Source organism: Zeus faber (assembly GCF_960531495.2).
Source record: "Zeus faber genome assembly, chromosome: 12".
In the NCBI taxonomy this organism is placed as follows: Eukaryota; Metazoa; Chordata; class Actinopteri; order Zeiformes; family Zeidae; genus Zeus; species Zeus faber.
In genome coordinates, this window is record NC_137196.1 from 20,001,087 (window position 1) to 20,023,240 (window position 22,154).

Consider the following 22,154-nt stretch of genomic DNA (forward strand, 5'->3'; position numbering starts at 1 on the left):
GTATTGTGTTGAGGTGCACGGTACAAAAGATCCATGTTTCAAATAACGCCGTTGGTGAGAGAGAGCGGCACATGCACCTTGGAATCCACTGCGAAACACCGACCACGTTTGCCGACTTACGCAACTAAATGTGAGCCTGAATCATAGGGAATGAGGTAAGAGGGCTTTTCCACTGAGTCACAACTAATACCATCCCGGTCTAGCGAGGTTTGGAACGGGAAGGTTTGCTGCTCCGCACAGAGACTACCAACTCACTTCACCTCTATCTGATATTCAACCTTACTTACCAACTTTATTCATTCCCACATAACATAACATAACATAACATAACATAACATAACATAACATAACATAACATAACATAACATAACATAACATAACATAACATAACTGCGGCAGTTTCGCCTACCACCTGCCTCCCAAGTGACGTTTTCAGGGATCTCCGGCACAGAGACACAGAAGACGGGGTTGTAGAGAGGGGGCTGGTTGGAATTAGCCCGGGGGCAGACAGACATGTGTCATGACAGGGGCTCCTCTCCTGAGGGTGTGTGAGGATGGGGGTTTTACCTGCTGCTTGTTAGACCAAGCAATGGGCACCAGGTATGCAGCCACTCTGATCCTGGGTCCCCAATTATCTAGATTCAGATCATGTGTGGCTGCTCACACCTCCTCACCGCATAACCCCGACACCAAACCGAGGCCAGGGAGAATGCCTGGCCGAAACCCACCCCCACCCCCCACCCACCCACCAAGCAGAGAACAAAAAAGGAAAAGAAAAGGACTAAAAGTGACTCTTAAACAGGGTTGCTACTGTCTCCCTGAAAAGGACGGACTCTGACGCAGGGTTCCTATACCTTAAACCAACAAATGTCCAAAAAAAAAATTCACTGGTCCCCTTCTAGGGGACCTGGTTCCTGGTTTGGAACACCACGGTCAACTGACTTCCTTCCACAGGGCAGGGATGGACTGCCCCCTCCTCCCTTCCGGAGCGTGGGGCCTCAGGCTGCTGTGCGAGCTGGTGAAGGCGTAGCCGGACTTGGCTGTCGCGGGGGCTGCTGGATGGTCCCGGCGGTGGCTGCCGGGTGGAGGAGCTAGCTGCAGGCGGGTTACCCGTGGTGGTTGCCGCAGCTCCTTCTCCCCCGGTCCTCCGCCGGACCCCCTGGGTTCTGCTGCTGCCAGTCGGGAGAGGTTTGGTGCTGGGGCCGCCCGTTGACCCGCTGGTGGCTCCAGGGCTTCTTTGGACGGCCCCTCCCCTTCCCGTGTCGGAGAGTCCTTGTTCGAGTGCCAGTGTGACAGTTTCGCCGCCAACCACCCGCCACCCAGTGGTGTTATCACCAAGTTTTGTGATTTATTTTGTTGTTGTTTTTCCATTTCTTGAAATAAAATGTATTTGGTTGTTTTGTTTGTTTTTTATTTGGCATTTGGTATATCTGACAATTGTATTAATTCTTTGGGTTATTTTTTATTTGTCTGTTTTTGTCTATATGGCTATTTTCTTCTCAGACTGCTAAGCTTTTTTTCTGTTAAGCTTACTGTCTGTTAAGCAATGCACCAATCTTTACCACGACAAATTCCTCATATATGTAAATGTACTGGACTGAATAAATACTGATCCAGAAAACAGGAACATCAGAGCTCCACCCTCAGTGTCATTTACCAGCAACGCGTCTTGTTTTTTTTAAAAATATGATTTATATATATTATAGTTTTAAAGAAGAATTAAATCCAAAATTAATACATTGAGAAAAATGTCCAAATATATATATATATATATATATATATAAAGAAAGATAAGTTTAGAAATTTAGAGGACATAGAGCCATCAGCCACAACATTAAAACCACTGACAGGTGAAGTAAATAACATTGCTCATCTGGTTCCAGTGGCACCTGTCAAGGGGTGGGATATACGATGCAGCAAGCGAACAGTCAGTTCTTGAAGTTGATGTGTTGGAAGCAGGAAAAATGGTCAAGCGTATGGATCTGAGCCACTTTGACAAGGACCAAATTGTGATGTCTAGACGACTGGGTCAGAGCATCTCCAAAACAGCAGGTCTTGTGGGGTGTTCCCGGTATGCAGTGGTTAGTACCTACCAAAAGTGGTCCAAGGAAGGAGAACCGGTAAACTGGTGAACAGGGTCATGGGCGCCCAAGGCTCATTGATGCACGTGGGGACTGAAGTCCAGCCCGTCTGGTTCGATCCCACAGAAGAGCTACTGCAGCACAAATGACTGTAAAGGTTAATTGCGGCAGACGAGGGGGCGTGGTTAAGCCATGTCTGCAAGGGACAGGGCTGGCTTAGCTCCGTGGCAGCGCAGCTGTACCGGTTCGGCCCAATCAGCCTATTTACCACTGATTGGTCGGACCCAGCTGAGTTTTCATATACTGTATGTTATTCTGTCTTTCAGTGGGGATGGTGAAGCGCATGACGCGGAAACTCCTGCGGTCCGGAGCGCGACCGCGAGAAGCAAACTCTTTTCATCCCTTTTATTTTATGTTTCTGTTTTTCCAGCGAGCCTTTGTGTTATCCTTATGAATAAAATCCTCGCCGTGTCGGCTCTGCACTGCCCCAACGACTCTGTCTCCCTCCCTAAACCCGTGCATGTGGGTCGAGACTCCCACATAAATTCTGGCTATGATAGAAAGGTGTCAGAACACACAGTGCATTGCAGCTTGCTGCCTATGGGGCTGTGTAGCCGCAGACCGGTCAGAGTGTCCATGTGGAGCCCTGTCCACCACTGAAAGCACCTACAATGGACACGTCAGAACTGGACCATGGAGCAATGGAAGAAGGAGGCCTGGTCTGATGAATCACATTTCCTCTACATCATGTGGATTGGGCGGGGTTAGGGTCCGATCCGGTCGAGCATCTGTGGGATGTGCTGGAGCAACAAGCCTGATCCATGGGGGCCCCACTGCACAACTTCCAGGACTTAAAGGATCTGCTGCTAACGTCTTGGTGCCAGATACCACAGGACACCTTCAGAGGTCTTGTGGAGTCCAGAGCTGTTTTGGTGGCACAAAGGAGAGTTGGTGAAAAGGTTAATATAATATATATACTTATATTGGTATAATTATATAACAATATAAGTGGTTTAATTAGGTTTAATTTTAATGTTGTGGCTGATCGGTGTGTGTGTGTGTGTGTGTATATATATATACATATATATATATACATATATAAATATTATATAACACAGTATTTTCAATACAGCAGTTTTTTTCCCTCTAGTTTTCATATTCTCTTGCTGAACCATACCACTATCATTTTCCATCATTCCATGTTATGTGTTTTTACTGCATTCCAAAACTCTTCATCTCCATCGGCAAAAATCAGATATGCGTTTAACATCCTTTGGGAAATTACTCCAAATCATCTTTTTCAAATTCCCCGGCATTAAAACAGTCACGGGCTTGGCAGTGCGGCTCCATTGTCTGCATTCAAATCCAAACGAGTCCTGGAAGACTTAGTACAGTGTTAGCCGGACTTTCCTCTCTCTTATGTAGCGGCCATGCATAATTCATCGGCGTGTGTATATTTTGCAATGCTCTCAGAATGAACCTGTCGAGCAATATCTGCGTCCGTCAGCCTCATAAGGAGCGCCACATCCAGGTATTATGCATCATCACTTGACAGAAAATAAAGACAGGGGATGGGCAATTTAAAAAAAAAAAAAAAAGAGAGAGAGAGAGAGAGAGAGAGAGAGAGAGAGAGAGAGAGAGAGAAAGAGAGAGAGAGGAGACAAAAGGGCTGAGCGGGAGAATAAATAATGACTCTCCTGCCTCCCCCCTGCGATGGGGGAGTCTGGGGACATGTCGCGTGTCATCCCCGTGTCTCACTGCTCGGCGGAGCAAGCCATGATGTGCTGGGCCAGTCCGGTTCAGAACAAAGTCAAGGGCAACGAGGTGACGTTTAGGGGAGGCGGGGGGGGGGGGGGGGGTGGAGGGTGGAGTGCTAAACGCTCCAACTGTTCCCTGTCTCCAAACAAAATGTACCGGATGACTGGATCTCACACAAAGAAGGAGAAAGAAAGAATGAAAGAAAGAAAGAAAGAAGGAGCGCGGGATCATCAAGGCGCGGTGTTTTCCAGCCACTGAGGTGTGAAATATTTTTTATTCCACTTAAAAGTGAATAACAAAGAGGAACCAGCTCTTGTGTTGCAAGATTAAAATGGCAAGGCCGCAATAACAAATCCAATTTGTCGGTTCCACTAGAACTGCAGCTCTGCGTTCGTCAGAACAAGTTGAGGTTTCACACTGAAAGTGAAAACTAATAGTAGTGACGGAAGGTTCGTCTCTTTTGGAGATTTGGTTCTTGGCGAGTCACTCATCAAGGAGATTAATTTTGACTCTTTGTACATGTCACTCAGGTGGTTTTTAATGCACGGCCACTCTCTTGTCGGAACGGCTCCCAACTCCCGTCGTCGGCGAGTCTTGCGTCACTACTCAACGCCACAATGGGTTCACGGTTCTGGTCAGAATGCGGTGCGGTCAAAACTCATCTCCTTCGTCCGAGGAGACACCATCGCCTGTCTATCGATTAACTCGGCGTGTTAATGTTCTAGAAATAAATTGTGTGTAAATAAAGACGGTTTTACACACATTCTTAAATATGCCGGTTGCCGGCGCTGCATTGGCTCATGTGTCCGACCAATCAACGTGCACTTACGTCTGGACCAATCACAGTGCACTCAGGTCACTGAAGGTTCCTCTAAAGTACCTGCCTTGAAGCAGAAGCTAAAAAGTAGTCCCTACAAACGGCGTTGACCTACACTCGTTCCTAGTTCCTGCAGTGCTGCAGTGTTCCTCCAAAATGTCTTGAAAAAGAACTATGAAAAAGCTTCTGCGGTGCAAAACCCTATCGACTCACAATGGCTGCCGTCGTTTGCCAACACGGATAAGTCTGTTTCAACAACCGTCAATAGAGCGCCCGTCTCCGAGCGGGAGCTTTACTGGGAGCTCCAGTCCCGTCTCATCCTCCCATCCCATTCCAAACATCCCCCCTGGGGAGGGAGGCTGCGTTCTGAGCCGCAAGCCACGAGGCCTTTTATCCAACACCCAGAGAGCAGAACAAAGTTCAGAGGAATTACAATAATCAACACGGTTAAACTTGGAGTTGCCGGAATGAGCAAGCGTCGCTCGCAAGCCCGGGCGGCGGGTTGACCGAGTCGCGGCCTTTTCCCCGTCATCCTCACTGCTCACTTGGGAGGGTCAAGGTCTTTGCTCAAGGTCACCTCGGTAGTGGATGTTTTTAACTGCTCATAGCGCTACCAACGACTGAGAACCACTCTTTTGCAGCTTCTCACTGTCCTTAATGCAGTTCAACGGGGCAAACGTTTACGCCGTAAAAAAAACCCCCAAAACATGAAATGTCCTTTTCTCCTTTTCATATACTATATACTCAGAATAAAAAGAATGCTCTGTTGAAACTGTCCATTTTATCAGGTCCTTCAGGGGTTTTCATTCACTCATTTGCACTTCTGCAAATTATCTATTTTGGTTACATCCGCGCCAACGTAAGAGACTAGAAACCGAAAGTTGCACCTGTTCCTCCTGGCAACTGCTGGAGCCCACGATACACTCTGGATGTACTAGAGACAGGTCGGAGTATAACGTGAGTCTTCCTGTTTTCCACTGGGAGATGAATGGTTTATTTTTAAGCCCCATTATTTTTAATCGTTTGCCCCATAAGTATTCATCTCAACACAGTGAGAAGATGCAGCAGAGTGCTGGCGAGCTTGTACTATGAACCTTTGTGCCAATTATTGATTAGGGAAATGTAGTATATATATATATATATATATATATATATATATATATATATATATATATATATAGTATACTGTTGTATATATATATTATATATATGCTGTTTACTTAATATATATACATATATATATATTCTCCTGCTCATTTCCATATATATATATAAAACCGTATATATATATACATATATATATATATAATATAATATAAATACTGTTTATCCATACCTCATCCTCAATCTTAAAAGCCCTTGACCCCCTTTACCACAGTGAATCAAAATGATATGTCTCCCTTTTCGGCATTACATTACAACAATTACCTTCTTATCTCATCAGCCTTCTTCAGCCAGTAACCCTCATGCCGTGTTCATGGAAACCGCCAGGAAGTACCCTGCTGAAAACTATTTTGAATCTAATCTGATCTGGCCCTCCACCGTGTACCTCTACACATGGAACAAGCTCCAATTCATCCTCAGGCTCCAGGTCTCTTAAACACATATCCTCAACTCACCTGCAGTGCTTCCATGCGTGCTCCGCCATTGCTTTTGATTGTTTTTCTAATAATTGTTTTTGTCACTCATTTCATTCCTTCATTGAATTATTAATGTAATGTTATGGTTGTCTATTATTTGTTTTATCTGGATTTGTTGTAATTGACCTTTGTGATGGGGACTCCGAAAGATCTGAAATGAATTGAATCTAATGTGCCCGTAACAAATGATGGTTTGCCAAAATTTTAATAAGACCCAGGTTGAAAAAACACCAAACCTATCCCTCTGCTCGATGCCTGTCTATGTTTGTTATGTCCGTGCCCTTTACGCCACAGTTTTTAAACAATGCGTCTCAATTCCCCGCCGAGAAGAAATTAATTGCATGGAAATGAAACCTCTTCTCTGGTATGAGCTTATGAAACAACCTGTTCCGAGGGGAAGGGTCATTTAATCTACACACTGCCGAAGTGATTGACACTACAGCAAGTCAGAAAACAAGTGCTCATCTGTTTTGCATTGTATGAATCTCTATGGAGAAAAAAAAAATGCAAGATTGAAACTCTGTTCGCGTCCATGATTTACACCTGGAAGTGGAACTAAAAAGTATGTTCCATATCTTGCAAAGCGAACGCGCATTGCAAAACGACTGTTTGTGACACCGGAGCATTTTCTATTTGTTGCAAATTGTCTGTAACAAAGACCTTAAAGCCATGCGGTGCCATGGTGAGTGACAGAGCCGCGGTGCACCGCGGGAGGAAAAGGGCTCAGAGCCGACACGTGGCGAGGAACCCCTGAAGCGCTGCGGCTAAAAATAAAAAAAAGCAGAACAGGGCTAACTCCCCGATGCAGAACACCTGGCCCCCGACACGGGGACCCGCGTCGGCTTCTCCTGCTCGTTTCCAGACGCTCGGGAGGAAGCGGCGAAATGGGAGAGGAAGAAGAAGCAGCCAAAAAACATACTGCACTCTAGTGATGCGAGATCGCTTGCGAACAATTCGTTCGTACTGAACTAATCGACTAATTGACTCAGGAGTCGGGCGTCACTGCACCAAGAGTTGCAAACCAGAGCTGAATCGGTAGGAAAATTGAACAAATATTGTCTTATTGAGTCGCTCGTAAAGAGCCAAATGTCCCAAAAAGAGCCCAACTATTCATCCTTTACTGCATTCCTTCGTAGGGAAACAAATCTGTTTAATGACTTAGGAGTCGGGGAGTCACTCCGGCAAGAGAGTCGTTCCTTCGCGACTCACCTCGTTAAGACTTGATTCACTTCTCCCAACTGAAACGAAAGTACGAAGAGTCGGAGAATTTGAACTTTTTTTCCACTCATGAAGAGCCCCGTCTCCAAAAAAAACCCCCCAAAAACCCCCAAACTTTTTCATCACCGCTGGGCACTAAAATAGACTTGAATTGAATAATCAAGACGCAGATTACTTTGTCGTCATTAAAACGACTAACACGGCGTTTCCTAGACCCACGGCGGCGCCTTTAGAAACGGACGGAAAGCGGCCTCGGTTGCCGAACAGACAGACGGACAGATAGAGATGGAAATCATAAGCCCGGGGGCGGCGGAGGATTTTCCGACCAGCCGCGACGAGGCTCACCGACTCGAGGGGGGAGACTGATTAAAGCTTAGCGATTGGCTGAGGGAGCTCATTTGCATGCTCGCCTGTCTCCCCTCCGAGTCTCTCCGGCGGCGGCGGCGGATAAGGTCACCGGTGTCAGACCAGAACCAAACAGACAACACTTCTTTTGAAGGCGCGCTCCTCTTCTTCTTGATCATCCGGACGCTGATGGCCCCTTAGTACCTGTCAGCTACGGCCCGAAAAAGGGGCGGGCGCCTTCTAAACAAAAGTCTTGTTTGGAAAAACTGTCACGGCACGAGAGGAAAGAGGTTTTTGAGCCGAGGAACGGGAATCGCCGTGCAGATCTTAAAGAGCCCTTCCCATTCGAGAGTGTTGAAATTGGTTTAATGTGTAGCGGATTGAATGTATTTTAATGTGCGGTACGTAATAGAAAACTCTTTAAGCCGCTTCATTCAAACGGTGAGAGCACTATTACCGTCCATTTTAGCGGATTCCTAAGGGGTGGAGGGCTTATTTCGGACAGCTTTATAAGCAAAAAAGGGTTTGGAGAAATGACACAACCCTTTGAAACCATGATTCTAATGAGCCTGAGTGAAGTGTAGTGCAAGACTTGCGAACGATTCGTTCATAGCGAACAATTTATTTTAAATGACCGGGGAGTCGCGAGTCACTCCGCCAAAAGATTTGTTCATCGGCTGCCAACTGCGGCCAGGCACACGGGCTGAACTGTGCCTCGACTCAAATAATTACTGATTTAATTACATTTATGTTGGAAAAAGGCTGCATTCGGCATGATTCAAACCGAATGTGACTGATTTACACTTTCCATTCCACCAAAATAAATGATTTTGACGGAATGAAACGATCCTCGAGACGATTCCATTCACAACCTCGGCCCGAACCGACCCTTCCGACCCCGGATCAAACGAACAAAGAGTCTGAAAACGGGTCACTGAGTCACTCTCAAGACACAAATCTCCAATAAAAGAGCCAGACTTCTCATCACTAACGAGCCTGGAAAAAAACAAAATAGGTCAAACGAGGTCTCGTATTGAAATAAGAATTTGTCTTATAAAATAGCCAAATACAACAGCGACCCAATTCCACGACTCCCTCTTTCCTCCTGATTTTTGCCTCTCCTACGCCCTATGTATGGCAGCTCCAGGTATTATATATACTGTATATATATATATATATACACCTGTATATATATATACCTTTTACATTTGTTAGTTATGATAGATCTCTTCACAGACGCCCCATACCCCTTTTGTTGTTATCATTGTCTCCACACCATCTGCAGCCCGGAGAATACAAACCCCTTCCCATTTCTTTCCTCAGAACACCCGTTTTCATTTGTAAATATTTACCGGCGGCCGCTCTCAGCAGGTCGCGGTGCCGCTTAATGAAGCGCTTTGGCTTCGGCGCCGGTGTAAGCGGAGCCTCTGGGCGTCTCGCTTCGTCTTTTTCTTTTCCCTTTGATTATGTGTACAAACAAACGCAACCTGGGGTTGAACCGCCGGTTAGCGGCTGATAACGGCCGATGAAACGCGGCGCACGCACGCAATACAAAGACTCCGTGAATGCACTACCAGTACACTCACTGTACCACTCAAGTAATGATATTCTCTCTGGGCTGGCCTGATTTTTCCTTTTTCATGTTTATTTTATTTTTTGTGTATGTGTGTGTGTGTGTGTAAGCGTGTTGATCTAAGCGTGCCTTTGTTCTGGAATGTGCCCCCAAACTGCATGTTCATATGTGTGTTTGTGTGATTGTGTGTGTGTCTAGTGTCTGTCTGTACGTCTGTAAGTGCTCCTGTGTTGAATTGTGGCTTGAAGCCTTAAAACCTACGATAGTGCGTGTGTGTGTGTGTGTGTGTGTGTGTGTGTGTGTGTGTGTGTGTGTGTGTGTGTGTGTGTGTGTGTGTGTGTGTGTGTGTGCGTGTGTGTGCGTGTGTGTGTGTGTGTGTAATAGTATCAGTATAATATCAATGTTTATCTGATCCAGCGTTTCTGTAATCCGGTAATTGCCGGTTTTGGACCGGGAAAATCTGTTGAAGTCCGACATTTGTAAATCTCTTCGGTCATAATGTCCGGTGAAAATAATTCTCTCCAGGCACAACTTGAATTAGTGCTGGGTGGATCATTTACATTAAAAAAAGTCTGCAGATCTGTTCATTTCTGCGCTTGGCAAGTTGCAACGGGAAGCCAATCAGTTTGGACGTTCTAAAGCTGATCTGAAAGCTTCACCTCTGACCAATCGCGTTTGTCGATATAGAACTAAGCCCCGCCCCCTCCCTGGTGAACAGGTTGCTCTTACTCAGTAGACACGGAGCGGAGCATCCAGAAGAGAAGCAGAAACATGATGTGTGGTTGGGACACACACATCCATAGTTATTTGGGATATTTAAGTTCCGACCGAAAGCAGACGGTAAATATTCATTAAGTTGTAAAAAATGTTGACGAGACATCCTGACGAACACCACAAACTTTATTATTTACTCAGACCTACTTGCCATATTTATTCTGTTTTTGATTTGATCAAAATGTTATTTTTGTGAAATGATAAATAAAGCAGCTGCACTTGATACTTGTTGTTCACAAATGGAAATTATTTGATTTCAAGTAGTAATATTTGTAAGTTGTATTTATTTATTTTTAAAATGGCTGTAATAACGGCTTCATGCCTTGATGATGTCATTCTCTATGTAGACTGCTAATCAATTGTTTTCAAGCTCAATAAACACAGATAATATTTGACCGGAATCGCTCCCATTTGTCCGGCAACTTGAAATCTTCCAGACCACCTTGACCGGCATCAATTTTTTCTCACGGAAACTCTGCTTGCTATGGAATTAAACAAGACTAGTTAGTAACTATGCGGTGATGGGGGCCGGTGGAGGTATGGACACAGTTGATACTCATCGTCACTAGCTGTGTGCAGTAAATGTTAATTAAAGCAGCTGCACTGGTTACTTATTGTTCACAAACGGATGTTGATTTCAAGTAGTAATATTGGTAATATTTATTTATTTATTCTTATTTTGGCATTTACTGACGGGACTAATTTTATTTTGAATATTCTAAAAAAATATATTAGACAGCTTCATGCCTTGATGATGTCATTCTCTATATCGACTGCTTATCAATTGTTTTTAAGCTCAATAATCACAGATAATATTCTACTGGAATCTCTCCCATCTGTCCGGGAAATTGAAATCTTCCAGGACAGGTGTGTGTGTAGTTGTGTGTGTGTGTGTGTGTGTGCGTGTGCGTGTGTGTGTGTGTGTGTGTATTTATGTGTGTGTATTTGTGTGTGTGTGTGTGTGTGTGTATTTTCTCTGCATCTCTTGCTGTAATTTACTCTCCTGATTAACAAAATGGTATATTGCTGTTTTAAGTCAACATTTCAAGTCTAAAGGGTTTTTCAGATGTCCCTATAAACCATCTATACCTGTGTGTTTGTGTGTGTGTGTGTGTATGTGTGTGTGCGCGTATGAACACTTCCACACTTGGCCGTGGTGAAGGTGTCCATTAATCTCTCCACAGCAGGGAAAAGACTGTTGCCGTGGACACATGATGCACCCTACACCCCTGACCTGGCGATTCCCCCTCATCCGTCTCCATCAATGGGGTTGGTCTCGGGGTCGAACTGGGGACAGATCGACGGACTGGGGGATGGACGGAATGAGGGGGAAAAGGCCGAGGGGTGGACGGATTGGTGGGTTTGACGGACCAGGGGATGGACTGATGGTCAGACTGGGGAACAAACGGACCGGGGGACAGACAGACTAGAGGATGGTCGGACTGGAGGAGGAATGGAGTGGAGGATGGATGGAAGGACGGATGGACTGCGGGACGGACAGACCGTGGGACTGATGGACTGACGGTCAGACTGGGGAACGAACGGACCGGGGGACAGACAGACCGGGGGATGGTCGGACGGGAGGAGGAATGGAGGGGAGGATGGATGGAAGGGCGGACGGACGGGGGGGACGGACTGGGAGGACTAACCAGAGCGCAGTAGGTCTCGGGCGGGTCCCCGCAGGTGACGTTGGGCGGTTCCAGGCTGACCCTCAGGTACTGGGTCATGTCGGTGGCCTCGGGCTGGCAGGCCATGTAGTCCCAGGCCAGGCCTTCCTCCGTGTAGATCTGGGACTTGCACACGTCGTAGTGTCCCCACGCCGCCGGGTAGTGCTGCATACCGTGGGCGGCCGTGGCCCACAGGCCCAGCAATGCCAGCCACAGCATCCCCAACTTCATTTTGGGCGGATCTTGATTGCCTTGTTCCCTTTATAATTTTGCTTTGGACGACTGACTGATGACTGCTCTACAATAACCCTGGCTTTAAAACTCGCGATGGAGCATCCCGGAATTGTTCCGACATTTTGCTTCTGATCTGGCGTCCGCAGCCGTCGGCGCTACTTCTATCTCCCACTCAGAGTTTATTTTCTTGCGTGACCGACGCTTGTCAGTTATCTCTTTTTCGGGAGGGTGTTGATGGAGAAGGTCAACGGACGGCCGTGACACCTCGGATCTCCTCGCTTCTGCTCAGTCCTCAGTCGTCCTCAGGCCTGCGGTCACCACATTTCACATATTTCAGGTTGATCTTCCTTCCGTCAGTCAGTCATGGTTCATCTTTCACTTTCTTCCTCCACCACGACAGGCGGTGTCCTGCAGAACAGAGGGAGATAATGATCATAACGGCTAATATCAAAGATTGGCAAAGATAACCAACCGGGGCGATCAGAGTGGGGGATGTTTTGTTTTAGAGATGGTGACAAAAATGTGCAAAATAACTATATTCTTAGTATATTCTGTATACCTAACCTATAATAAAGAGACTGCCTAAAAAACATTCTATGCAATTCGAATGTGGCTTGTCTGATCTCCATTTGATTCTCATACGGTTAGGCCTATTTCACCACGTCAAGGTATTGCTTTTGCTGTCGGTATTTCCTTGAAGGTGGATTTAATTTTCTGTGTTTGTGGGTCCACACCGCCCTCCCGCCCGTGATTCCAGAGCCGTTGGAATGCGGAAACGCCGAGATAAAAACGGATGGGGCTCAGAGCAATCACCAGCCATCAGTCAGGTTGTCCGGGGCATCGGAGAACCAGCTGTTTGCCCGGGCCATATCCGTGTCCGGGTGAAAATGGGGCACTTTGGAACACCTGCCTCCTACAAGGTAATGACACCAAGAGGGAGATTTAAGTTACTGTGGACTGAGTGGGAAGTGCCGCAGTGGACCCAGGGTTTCAACAGGGTTTGAGGCACGGAAACGAAAAGCCTTAAACGATTCCGGGAAAAGAAACGCGGCGTTGGATCCACTGTAAATCACTTTTTGGCCTGCTTTTCACCATTTCTTCATTCTCCTTATCGAGTCCATGGACAGAAGTACAGTATTAACTTTTGTTTCAGTTGTTGCAACCGGTTTAGTAATGTTAGTTTGGCGGGGGGGGAGGCTAGGAAGGAAACATTAAAAACAATGATTCAACTCAGAAAGAATCTATTGAAAAATAAATCAGTTTTCGGCCCCGGATGGCTTGTGGCTTGTAGGCTACACTCCAAGCAAATAAGACGGTTTATCTGTGGAATTTTGATGTGAAATTGCATGAAGTCATGCGGCACTATCCATAGGAACTGGGAGATATGGCCTTTCCAACATGTCGTCAGCGCCGTACGCTCCACCGGTTTGTTGATATTCAATTCTTATTAAACCACAAAAGCACAAAAGCTGCTCTGTATCTCAGCCTCCCTCCATGGCTTCTCTGGGATTAACAGAAACACCTTGGTTCCTCCAATGTTCCCACTCTGTACCCGAGCTGCCATGTTTTGCTGGGGACGAGCAGCAGGACGACAGGAAGGGGAATTTGAAGGACATCATTTAACGATGACCCTCAACTGAACAAGTAGTGCTGTTGGCAGGGTTAGGGTTAGGGTTAGGTTGATCCTCAGAACCCAGCCGTGCTTTTCAAAAAAGGACTTCTGGGGGAAAGCCCTTCCATCATACATCATACATCATAGACATCATACTGAAGAGAAACTCCCTTGCGAGTGCAAGATGGAGCTGACAGATGAGGATTTTTTAATGAGTGTATTTCTGCAGTGGCCAGTCTACACGGCGTGGGCGATTGGAGACCTTGACGGAAACTTTGTCTGGGAATGTTGGAGCTTTTCCCGTAGCTAAAATATCCTGTCTCCGGAGACAGGATATTTTAGCTACGGGAAAAGCTCCGTTTATCAGTGCTGGCCAAGTTTGTGTTGGATGTTCTTCTTCTGGTTCTGCTGGTCAGGTTGTGTCCAGTAGGGACTCCTTCCGTGTCACGCGTGCTAACGGATCCCTGCCCCCCAGCAACATGATTGGTCGAAACATATGAGAAGCGAGAGAAAGTGAAACGCCCCATTTACACACATTTCAGCGCCACTACCACGAGGTTGTGATTGATGAGACTAGGGTTAGGGTGACGCTGCAGGATTGTGACTTTATCTCAAAACCAATACAGAAGAAGTTGAGACATAAGGGGATTTCATTCACTATGACCCTGAACGGACCAAGTACTTCAAAGAAAAAAAAAAAGAAATGGAGGGACGTGGTGGAACACCTCTTCACTGCCACTGGAGGCATGATTTCACACTCCGCCTGCCTGTAGCAGCCCCCCATTCAACAGTTCCACACTCATGCCAGTTGCCCCGTACCACCAGTCACCACTGTCGGTTGGGTTTGGCTTCGGAGTAAGGTTAGGCTAGGATTACGTGAACCCTACAGGGTTTGGATTCTATTTCATTCAATACCAATACAGAAGTTGAGAATTAAGGGTTTTTAAATCAGCCAGGACTCTGAACGAAGCGAGTCATTTCTTTAAATGGAAGGGCTTGAGGTAAAACCCTTTCACTACAACTCGAGACAGAATATGACACTTAACATCCCTGGAGCATCCCACAGTGATCAGTGTTGATAGGGTTTGGATTAGGACTTACTCAATACCTCATTCAATACCAGTGCGGAAGAAATTCAGAAGTAAGGGAATTTAACTTAAACTAGCTTAAATGTTTTTCCTTAATACAAGACCCCAGTAGTAAGAACCATTAAAACTTATGAGCAGATAAATAATTAAATTAGAAATGCAACACAGCAGCGCTTGGAAGATGAAGTTGCTGAGACACTGAGTTAGGGTTAGGGTTAGTTTTCAGAGCTCGAACCGTCTCGTTAGGGTTTGGCTAGAAGCGTATAGTTTGAATTATTCAAGCGGCGTCCGAGGTACCTTCGCCAAACGAACACACACCGTTTCACCGAATGTCCAGAGGGCTGAGACGGCTTAAATACAGCGACTGTAATGAAAGTAGATGTTCGTCTAAACTAAATAAAAATGTCTGCGCCGCAGACCTGTAATTCACCGCCGCCAGCCAGAGCCGTCAAAACGAGCCGTGTCAGGAGGCACGGATGGAAGACTTGATTTGACACCTCTCCAGGTCGGCGAGGCTGGGGGAAACGTAAAGGGGGCGAAAAGGACGCAAATGTAAGGGTAAAAACTAAAAAGAGTTCAGGAATTTGACTCTGTAAATGTGAAAACGTCAATCAATCGGGCGGACACCTCAGAAGAGGCCAATTACACGTCTGATAACAGGAATGGGAGGTGGAGTTCCTCCCGCCGAGCACGTCCGTCAAATCTAATCAAAATGCATGTCAGTCTATGGACATAACGGTGTTTCGTGGAGGGATGGATAGACGGCGAAATGAATGAATGGATGAAACTAAGATTTAAACATCAATCACATTAACAACCGGGTTACAAATAACATTCAAAGTTTTGGAGCAACATTAAATCAATAAATAATAGAAATAAATTCATTAACTTGCACCAAACTCTAAACTCGGTTTAGACAGGAGTAATATATAAACCGTTTCATCCAGTTAAACGTGATCCTTGTTGGTGCAACACACCCTAATAAGAATAGAAATGGAACAACATGAAATCGCTCTCAAAGTCAACGAGAGGATGGACAAATGTGAAAAATATACAATGAAACTAACAACTAACGACAGTAAACAAAAACCAATGTGGCAATAAAGAAAGCTACTGGTGAGCAATGAATGTAAAGCTAAAAGGGAACAAAAATTATGAATATGAATCTGAAAAATGGCAAGGTACATAATCCTAAACACTAACACACACACACACACACACACGCACACACACACACACTAATGTAAAAAAGAATGAAACAGTCATCCTGCAGATGTTTCCCACATGGACAGGGATGCGACGAACAAAGTTGACGAGAGTATATCAGAATATTTAAACAACACTCAAGGTGATGTCATGGGCTTTTCGTTTGTTTTTGTTTTCCTGACATTGCTCAGTTCCCTCAAAACCCTGACGAACGGCAGATTTTGCGATATTGTCATTTCAATGAAAAGAAACCGTTCTACACGGAAAGTCATCAACATCTAGTGGCTTCTCCAGGTGTAGAGAGAGCATGGTCATACTGCAGAAGAGAGAGGGAGGGAACGAGGGAGGGAGGGAGGGAGAGGGGGGGGGGCAGGGAGGGTGAGAGAGGGAAAGATTGAGGGAGAAAGGGAGGGAGAGCAGAGGAGAGGGAGGGAGGAAAAAAGAGAGAGAGTGGGAGGAGAGGGAAGGCTAGAGCGAGAGGGGGTGGAAGAGGGAGGAGAGAGAGAGGAAGGGAAGGAAAGAGAAGGAGAGAGGGAGGGAGAGAGAGAGAGAGGGAGAGAGAGCGATGGAGGGAGAGGGAGGAAGAGAGAGAGGGGGCTAGAAGGGGGGGGGGTGAGTGAGGGAGAGAAGGGAGGAGAGGGAGGGAGGGAGAGAGGGAAGGAGAGGCAGAAAGAGTTGGGTTTTAAAAACGTCTTTAACTCATGTATTGGGGGGAGGGAGGGAGGGAGAGAAAGGAGGTGGGAGAGTGAAAGACAGAGGAGGGAGGGAGGAAGAGAAAAGAGGAGAGAGAGGGAGGGAGGGGGGGATGGAAAGGATTGAAAGCGACTACCCAGCCCCTGTTAACCCCCCCCCCAACACACACACACACTTGTTTTGGACTCTTGTGAAGCCTCCCCCTCCCTCCCTCCCTCCCTCCCTCCCTTGTATCTTGGCCCTCCATCCCCGAGCGCTCAGTGTTTTAACAGTCTGCAGGCAGCCCGAGACACACTCCACCTCCTTTCTATCTATCTATCTATCTATCTATCTATCTATCTATCTATCTGTCTGTCTGTCTGTCTGTCTGTCTGTCTGTCTGTCTGTCTGTCTGTCTGTCTATCTATCTGTCTGTCTGTCTGTCTGTCTGTCTGTCTATCTATCTATCTATCTATCTATCTATCTATCTATCTATCTATCTATCTATCTATCTATCTGTCTGTCTGTCTGTCTGTCTGTCTGTCTATCTATCTATCTATCTATCTATCTATCTATCTATCTATCTATCTATCTATCTATCTATCTATCTATCTATCTATCTATCTATCTATCTATCTATCTATCTATCTATCTACTGAGCTAGCTGCAGTTTCTATCCATCTATTTACACCAGGGGATGAATTCCATTCCAGTAATCCCACTGGGCCGTTTGCGTCTGTGTTCTCCTTCTCCCTCTGAGGGAGGTGTCCAGGTGCTGAGACCCACATCGCTCTCTCTCTCCCTCTCTCTCATTCTCTTTCTCTCTCTTTGCCGCTCTCCATCTCTCTCCCCCTCTCTTTGCCTCTTTCCCTCTCTCTCTTTGCCTCTCTCTCTCTTTCCCTCCCCCTACTCTCTCTCCGTCTTTCCCTCTCTTTCTCTCCCTGCCTCTATCTCCCCCCCGCCCCCCCCCTCTCTCCCCCCACTCTGCCTCTATTTCTCTCCCCCTGTAGCCCTCTCTCCCTTGCTCTCCCACCCGCTCTCTCCAGCTCTTTCCTCACGCTCTCTTTCTCTCTCTCTCTCTCGCTCCCTCTCAGGAAAACACAACCTTCTGCTCTGTGTTTGTTTGATTCTTTTTTTTTTTTACTGTATTTACATTTTAATAAAAAAAAAGTTTTTATTATTTATTTACTTCGTTTTTTTTTTAATGTTTGCAATCACAGTACCCCACCCGCCCACCCCCCCTCTCTTTTTAGAATAAGAGATAAGAGACCTTATCAACTGCAGCTCGCTCAATAGATAGATAGATAAATAGATAGATAGATAGATAGATAGATAGATAGATAGATAGATAGATAGATAGATAGATAGATAGATAGATAGATAGATAGATAGATAGATAGATAGATAGATAGATAGATAGATAGATAGAAGCAGCAGAGTGGTAAGTTGTAAGTGGTAAGTACATAGATAGATCGTGGGAACACAAATTGGAAAAAAAATATGTATTTTACTAGGAAAAAAAGTATACAAAGATTTTAATGATATTAAAATGTATATTTTATATTTTGTCAAATAGTCCATCTCATTTCCATCTATGTAAATTTAAAACATTTGTTCAAGTCTCCAAGTGTTTCACCTCCACACACCCAAATCAAATGAAAGATCTACATCACAACTTGATATTCTGTTCTTCAGTAATATCAGTCAAAATACCACAGGTTTTTATCTTGTTCCATCCTTTAGTTTGGGAATGTTAGTTTGGGGGATGAAAGGCAGAAACAAAATGTTATAAATCGCAGTTTCATCATCAATCACAGCTGCAGGGATCATGAAATGGATAAAAATGCATTTGGGGGACCTTACAAGAGGCTTCATTTTACCTCTGAAGTGGTTTGTCAGACTGTGTGTATTAAAACTCCCCGCTGTGTTTTACTGCCAACAGCTCATTCAAGATCCATCCCATAATTTGAACAGGCCAATGCCCTGTGGAGGAGAGCGACAATAAAACCAGTTTAATCTCCCATCGCTCTGCTGGTTCCCACACCGGACACAGTGGGATCCAGTGGCGCGCACACCTGGACTGGGTTGGCAGGCACGTGCGTGTGTGTGTGTGTGTGTGTGTGTGTGTGTTTGTGCGTGTGTGCTCGTGTGTGTGTCTGTGTGTGTTTGTGCGTGCATGTGTGTGACTATCTCTCCATCTCTATCTCTCCCTTTCTTTCTATGCATCTCCATTTATTCTTGTGTAATATCGTTCTTTATCCGATTCACCCTCCCCCCTGTCTGTCTTTCATTCATTCTCTTTGTCTCGCTCTCGAAATCCAGTTCAAATTAGCTTCATTGGCATGACAGGAACATTGCCAAAGCATAACAAAACATCTCTACACGACAATAATACATGATAAAATCATAATAAATACAATATAATAAATAAATATTTCTGATAATAAATAACAACATGAAAGACAACCATAATAATAGTAATAATAATAATAAGAAGAAGAATTATTATTATTATTTTATTTTTTATTATTTTTATTATGATGATGATGATTATTATTATAATCATACATTTTCATACGTGGGGGAAAAAAGGACAATTATTCAAATAGAAAAAAATTGACAATGGTGAGGAACAGTGCACAAAAATGTTTGTATTTGTTGAATCTCATCTCATCGAATCTCTCTCTCTCTCTCTCCCTCTCCCTCGCTGAAATTAACGCACGCAATTAATGTCCAGGGCACGAACTTCTAACCTGGGGTGCTTGTGGGCTGTGTGGGAATCCTATCATCAGATTTTCCAGCACCAAGGGTGCTACAGGGAAAAAACAGGAAAGAAAAAAAGAAAAAATAAATAAAAACCCCTTCTCCTTATCCTTGAGATGAAGCTGAGGTGGTTGGGAAGGGGCGCCCGAGTCTATAGCGCCGTCATATATGAGATCTGCCACCATGAATAATTAAAAAGTTATTTTACTTGAATGAAAAAAATCAAAATAAAAAAGCAGAAATGAAGCGCGTGGGGGTTCGTCCTTCTAAAATGGAGGGACGTGAGGCGAGAGGGACGGCTCGTCCTGACGTTGCGTTCGTGAGGCTTTGACAGTTCCCGGTGCCATTCGCCCACCGCGGCTCAACGTTAACGCGACACAAGCAGATGCGCGTTCCAGAACTTTTTCACTGAGGGAGCTGGTTCGTGCTGGAAAACGTCATTTTACTGGGTCACATTTTGCGCAGGGGCACGCCTTGACCTGCTGCGCAACAGGTCCAAGTGGTCAGACTGCACGAAACCTGGAGAAAGTGTGCACCTGTTTTTTTTTTTTATTTTGTTTGTTTGGTTTTTGGTTTTTTTTTTCCATCAACGCTTGGTGGAATACACCTTTTACCTTTTCAATCTCTTGAGGAGCACACCGTACACTCCGGGGTAACTATGGGACCAATTCTCCACAAGTCAACGACATCTCGGACTGAAAAATGGCATTTCTGTGATATCTTATTTGGGACACTGATCTCTGCAGGACCCATACTGGACGCCCCCCCCGCCCACATACATAAATAAATAAAACAAGAAAATGTACAATAGGCTGCGCATTATTGAAAGTAAAAACCAGAATACTCACACTTGGAAAAAATAAAAATTACGCGCTCCTGGAACGAGGTGACCAATTCAACAAGTCCCTTCCAGCCACCGGGAACGCGTCTTCCTCTGTATTACGCACTCAGTCCTTTTCGGGTGAAGAGCATGTGAAGTTGTTAGTTTTTTAACTTTCGAGTTATGCGTAAAACGCCTCATTCCTCCAGTCCAAACCACTACAACTCCCCTTTACGCGCGCGGAGCTCCCCAAGGCGCTCGGTTCGCCCAAAAAAAATACCCCCAAAAAACAGCCTGTATTGGTTTTTCAACTTAACGCGTCGCTGCTACTGCTGCTCTCAGATCAGCCCCCGGGAGAACTACCGGGGGTCCCGAAGACAATAGGAAGAAGGGGAACGGGAACACACCCAAAGTGGATCAACACGCGGGGTCCGAGGCACCGCAGATCTCCTCCAACCCGCCACGCAAGCGGACGGTTTGGGGTTTTCTGCGCTTCTCACTCAGCCCCGTTCGAGGAGCGAGTCGAGCGGATCTGGAGACTCCGCGCGTCCGGCTCCGCGGCCAGAGCTCCGCAGGGTCCTAGAGAAACTCGAGGACCCAACAAGAAGAAGTGGAAAAATATCCTCAATCAACTCTGACTGGTGAGCAAAGTGCTTTTTATCCCACTCTGGAATGTGATTATGCGCCATTTATGGCGGCGCAATAGAGACGCGTATTAATTGATATTAATTGTGTTTTTTTCCCCCAGGACTCTAATCTCTGAATCTGAAATTAAAACCCTTTTTATTGCTTATACTCGCCGCTCTCCACCCTAATTGTGTCACTTTTCTTGCAGCCCCTGACGCATAATAAAACAGAACGCGAAGATCTTACCTTTCCGTTTATAAAACCATGAGGATCTGTGCGTAAAAACCAGTGGAAAAAGCTCCGCAGTGGGTCCCCGTTGCACTGACGCTAATCGGTGTCTCTTCTTTGTTGGGATGCGGGGCTGTACAGCGCTGGATTCAGGGGAGTGGAGCCACTGATGTCACCCCGCCCCCCACCCACCTCCACCTCCACCATCCCCACCCTTTAGTTTTGATGTAACGCCAACTGGTGGAGATGTACACGATAAGAACAAGTGAAGGTCATCGCTGTGGCTCCATGACGCGTCCACACAGTTATTAATTGTTATATTATGCTGATTGGCAGGAGTGGAAGAAGTTCTCTCAAAATTTCGCAAAACAATTTGAATAAAGTGAATGTATACACTATAATTACTTGTTCTTAAATGTACTCAAAGTTTTAACAGTAAGTCATATCCAGTGCGCAATTGTACAATATAACATAAAGCACCTACTGTTTTTATCATGCAGATCCTATTGCAATTTACAAAAATAACCCGTATAGTTAGTGTAATAGTCATTTCCGAAGATGTGGAGCAAATGAATTAGTGATGAGCAGTCAATTGCCTGGTTTTGATATAGGCCTTTATAGATATAAATGCTGATTATAAATATATAAATATATATAATAAAGTACCGATTGTGCTACTGTAGGAATTACAGCAGGATCAGGTACTTCATTGAGTAGAGCAAAATGTGTAGATAGATATTTGCTTTGAAATGTAATGGATTGAAAGCCAAAAGTCAAAGTCAAAAGTCTAATTCATCTATCTATGGAAAATGTGCTTAAGTACAGTAATAAAGTACAGGTATGTTGTCACTTTCTACCTTTTGCAGTAGATGTTTCGTCCTTCTTATTTAAAAAATTCTCAGTAACAAATAATCCCCAGCAACACCCCGAAAATAGTTGAATTCTCAAAAAATTCCACTTTTGTTGGACATACTGTACAGGCTACGACCACAACCTGTGACCCCCATAAAACACAGACATACTGTATACAC

The 22,154-nt window shown here is 45.2% G+C and overlaps 1 protein-coding gene across 2 annotated transcripts in view; it reads right to left on the bottom strand.

Moving 5' to 3' along the window:
• Window positions 1-20,665, bottom strand: part of LOC307238623 (netrin-G1-like) — an 82,141-nt gene extending 61,476 nt beyond the window's left edge. For both annotated transcript variants that reach the window (XM_080011685.1, XM_080011684.1), the window contains exons 1-2: window positions 20,297-20,665; window positions 11,856-12,515 (exon numbers count right to left, since the gene is read on the bottom strand). In XM_080011685.1, the coding sequence (XP_079867811.1) occupies window positions 11,856-12,104 (249 nt within the window). In that variant the 5' untranslated portion in view covers window positions 12,105-12,515; window positions 20,297-20,665. The remainder of the gene's footprint in view (window positions 1-11,855; window positions 12,516-20,296) is intronic.
• Between the last annotated feature and the right edge of the window lie 1,489 nt (window positions 20,666-22,154).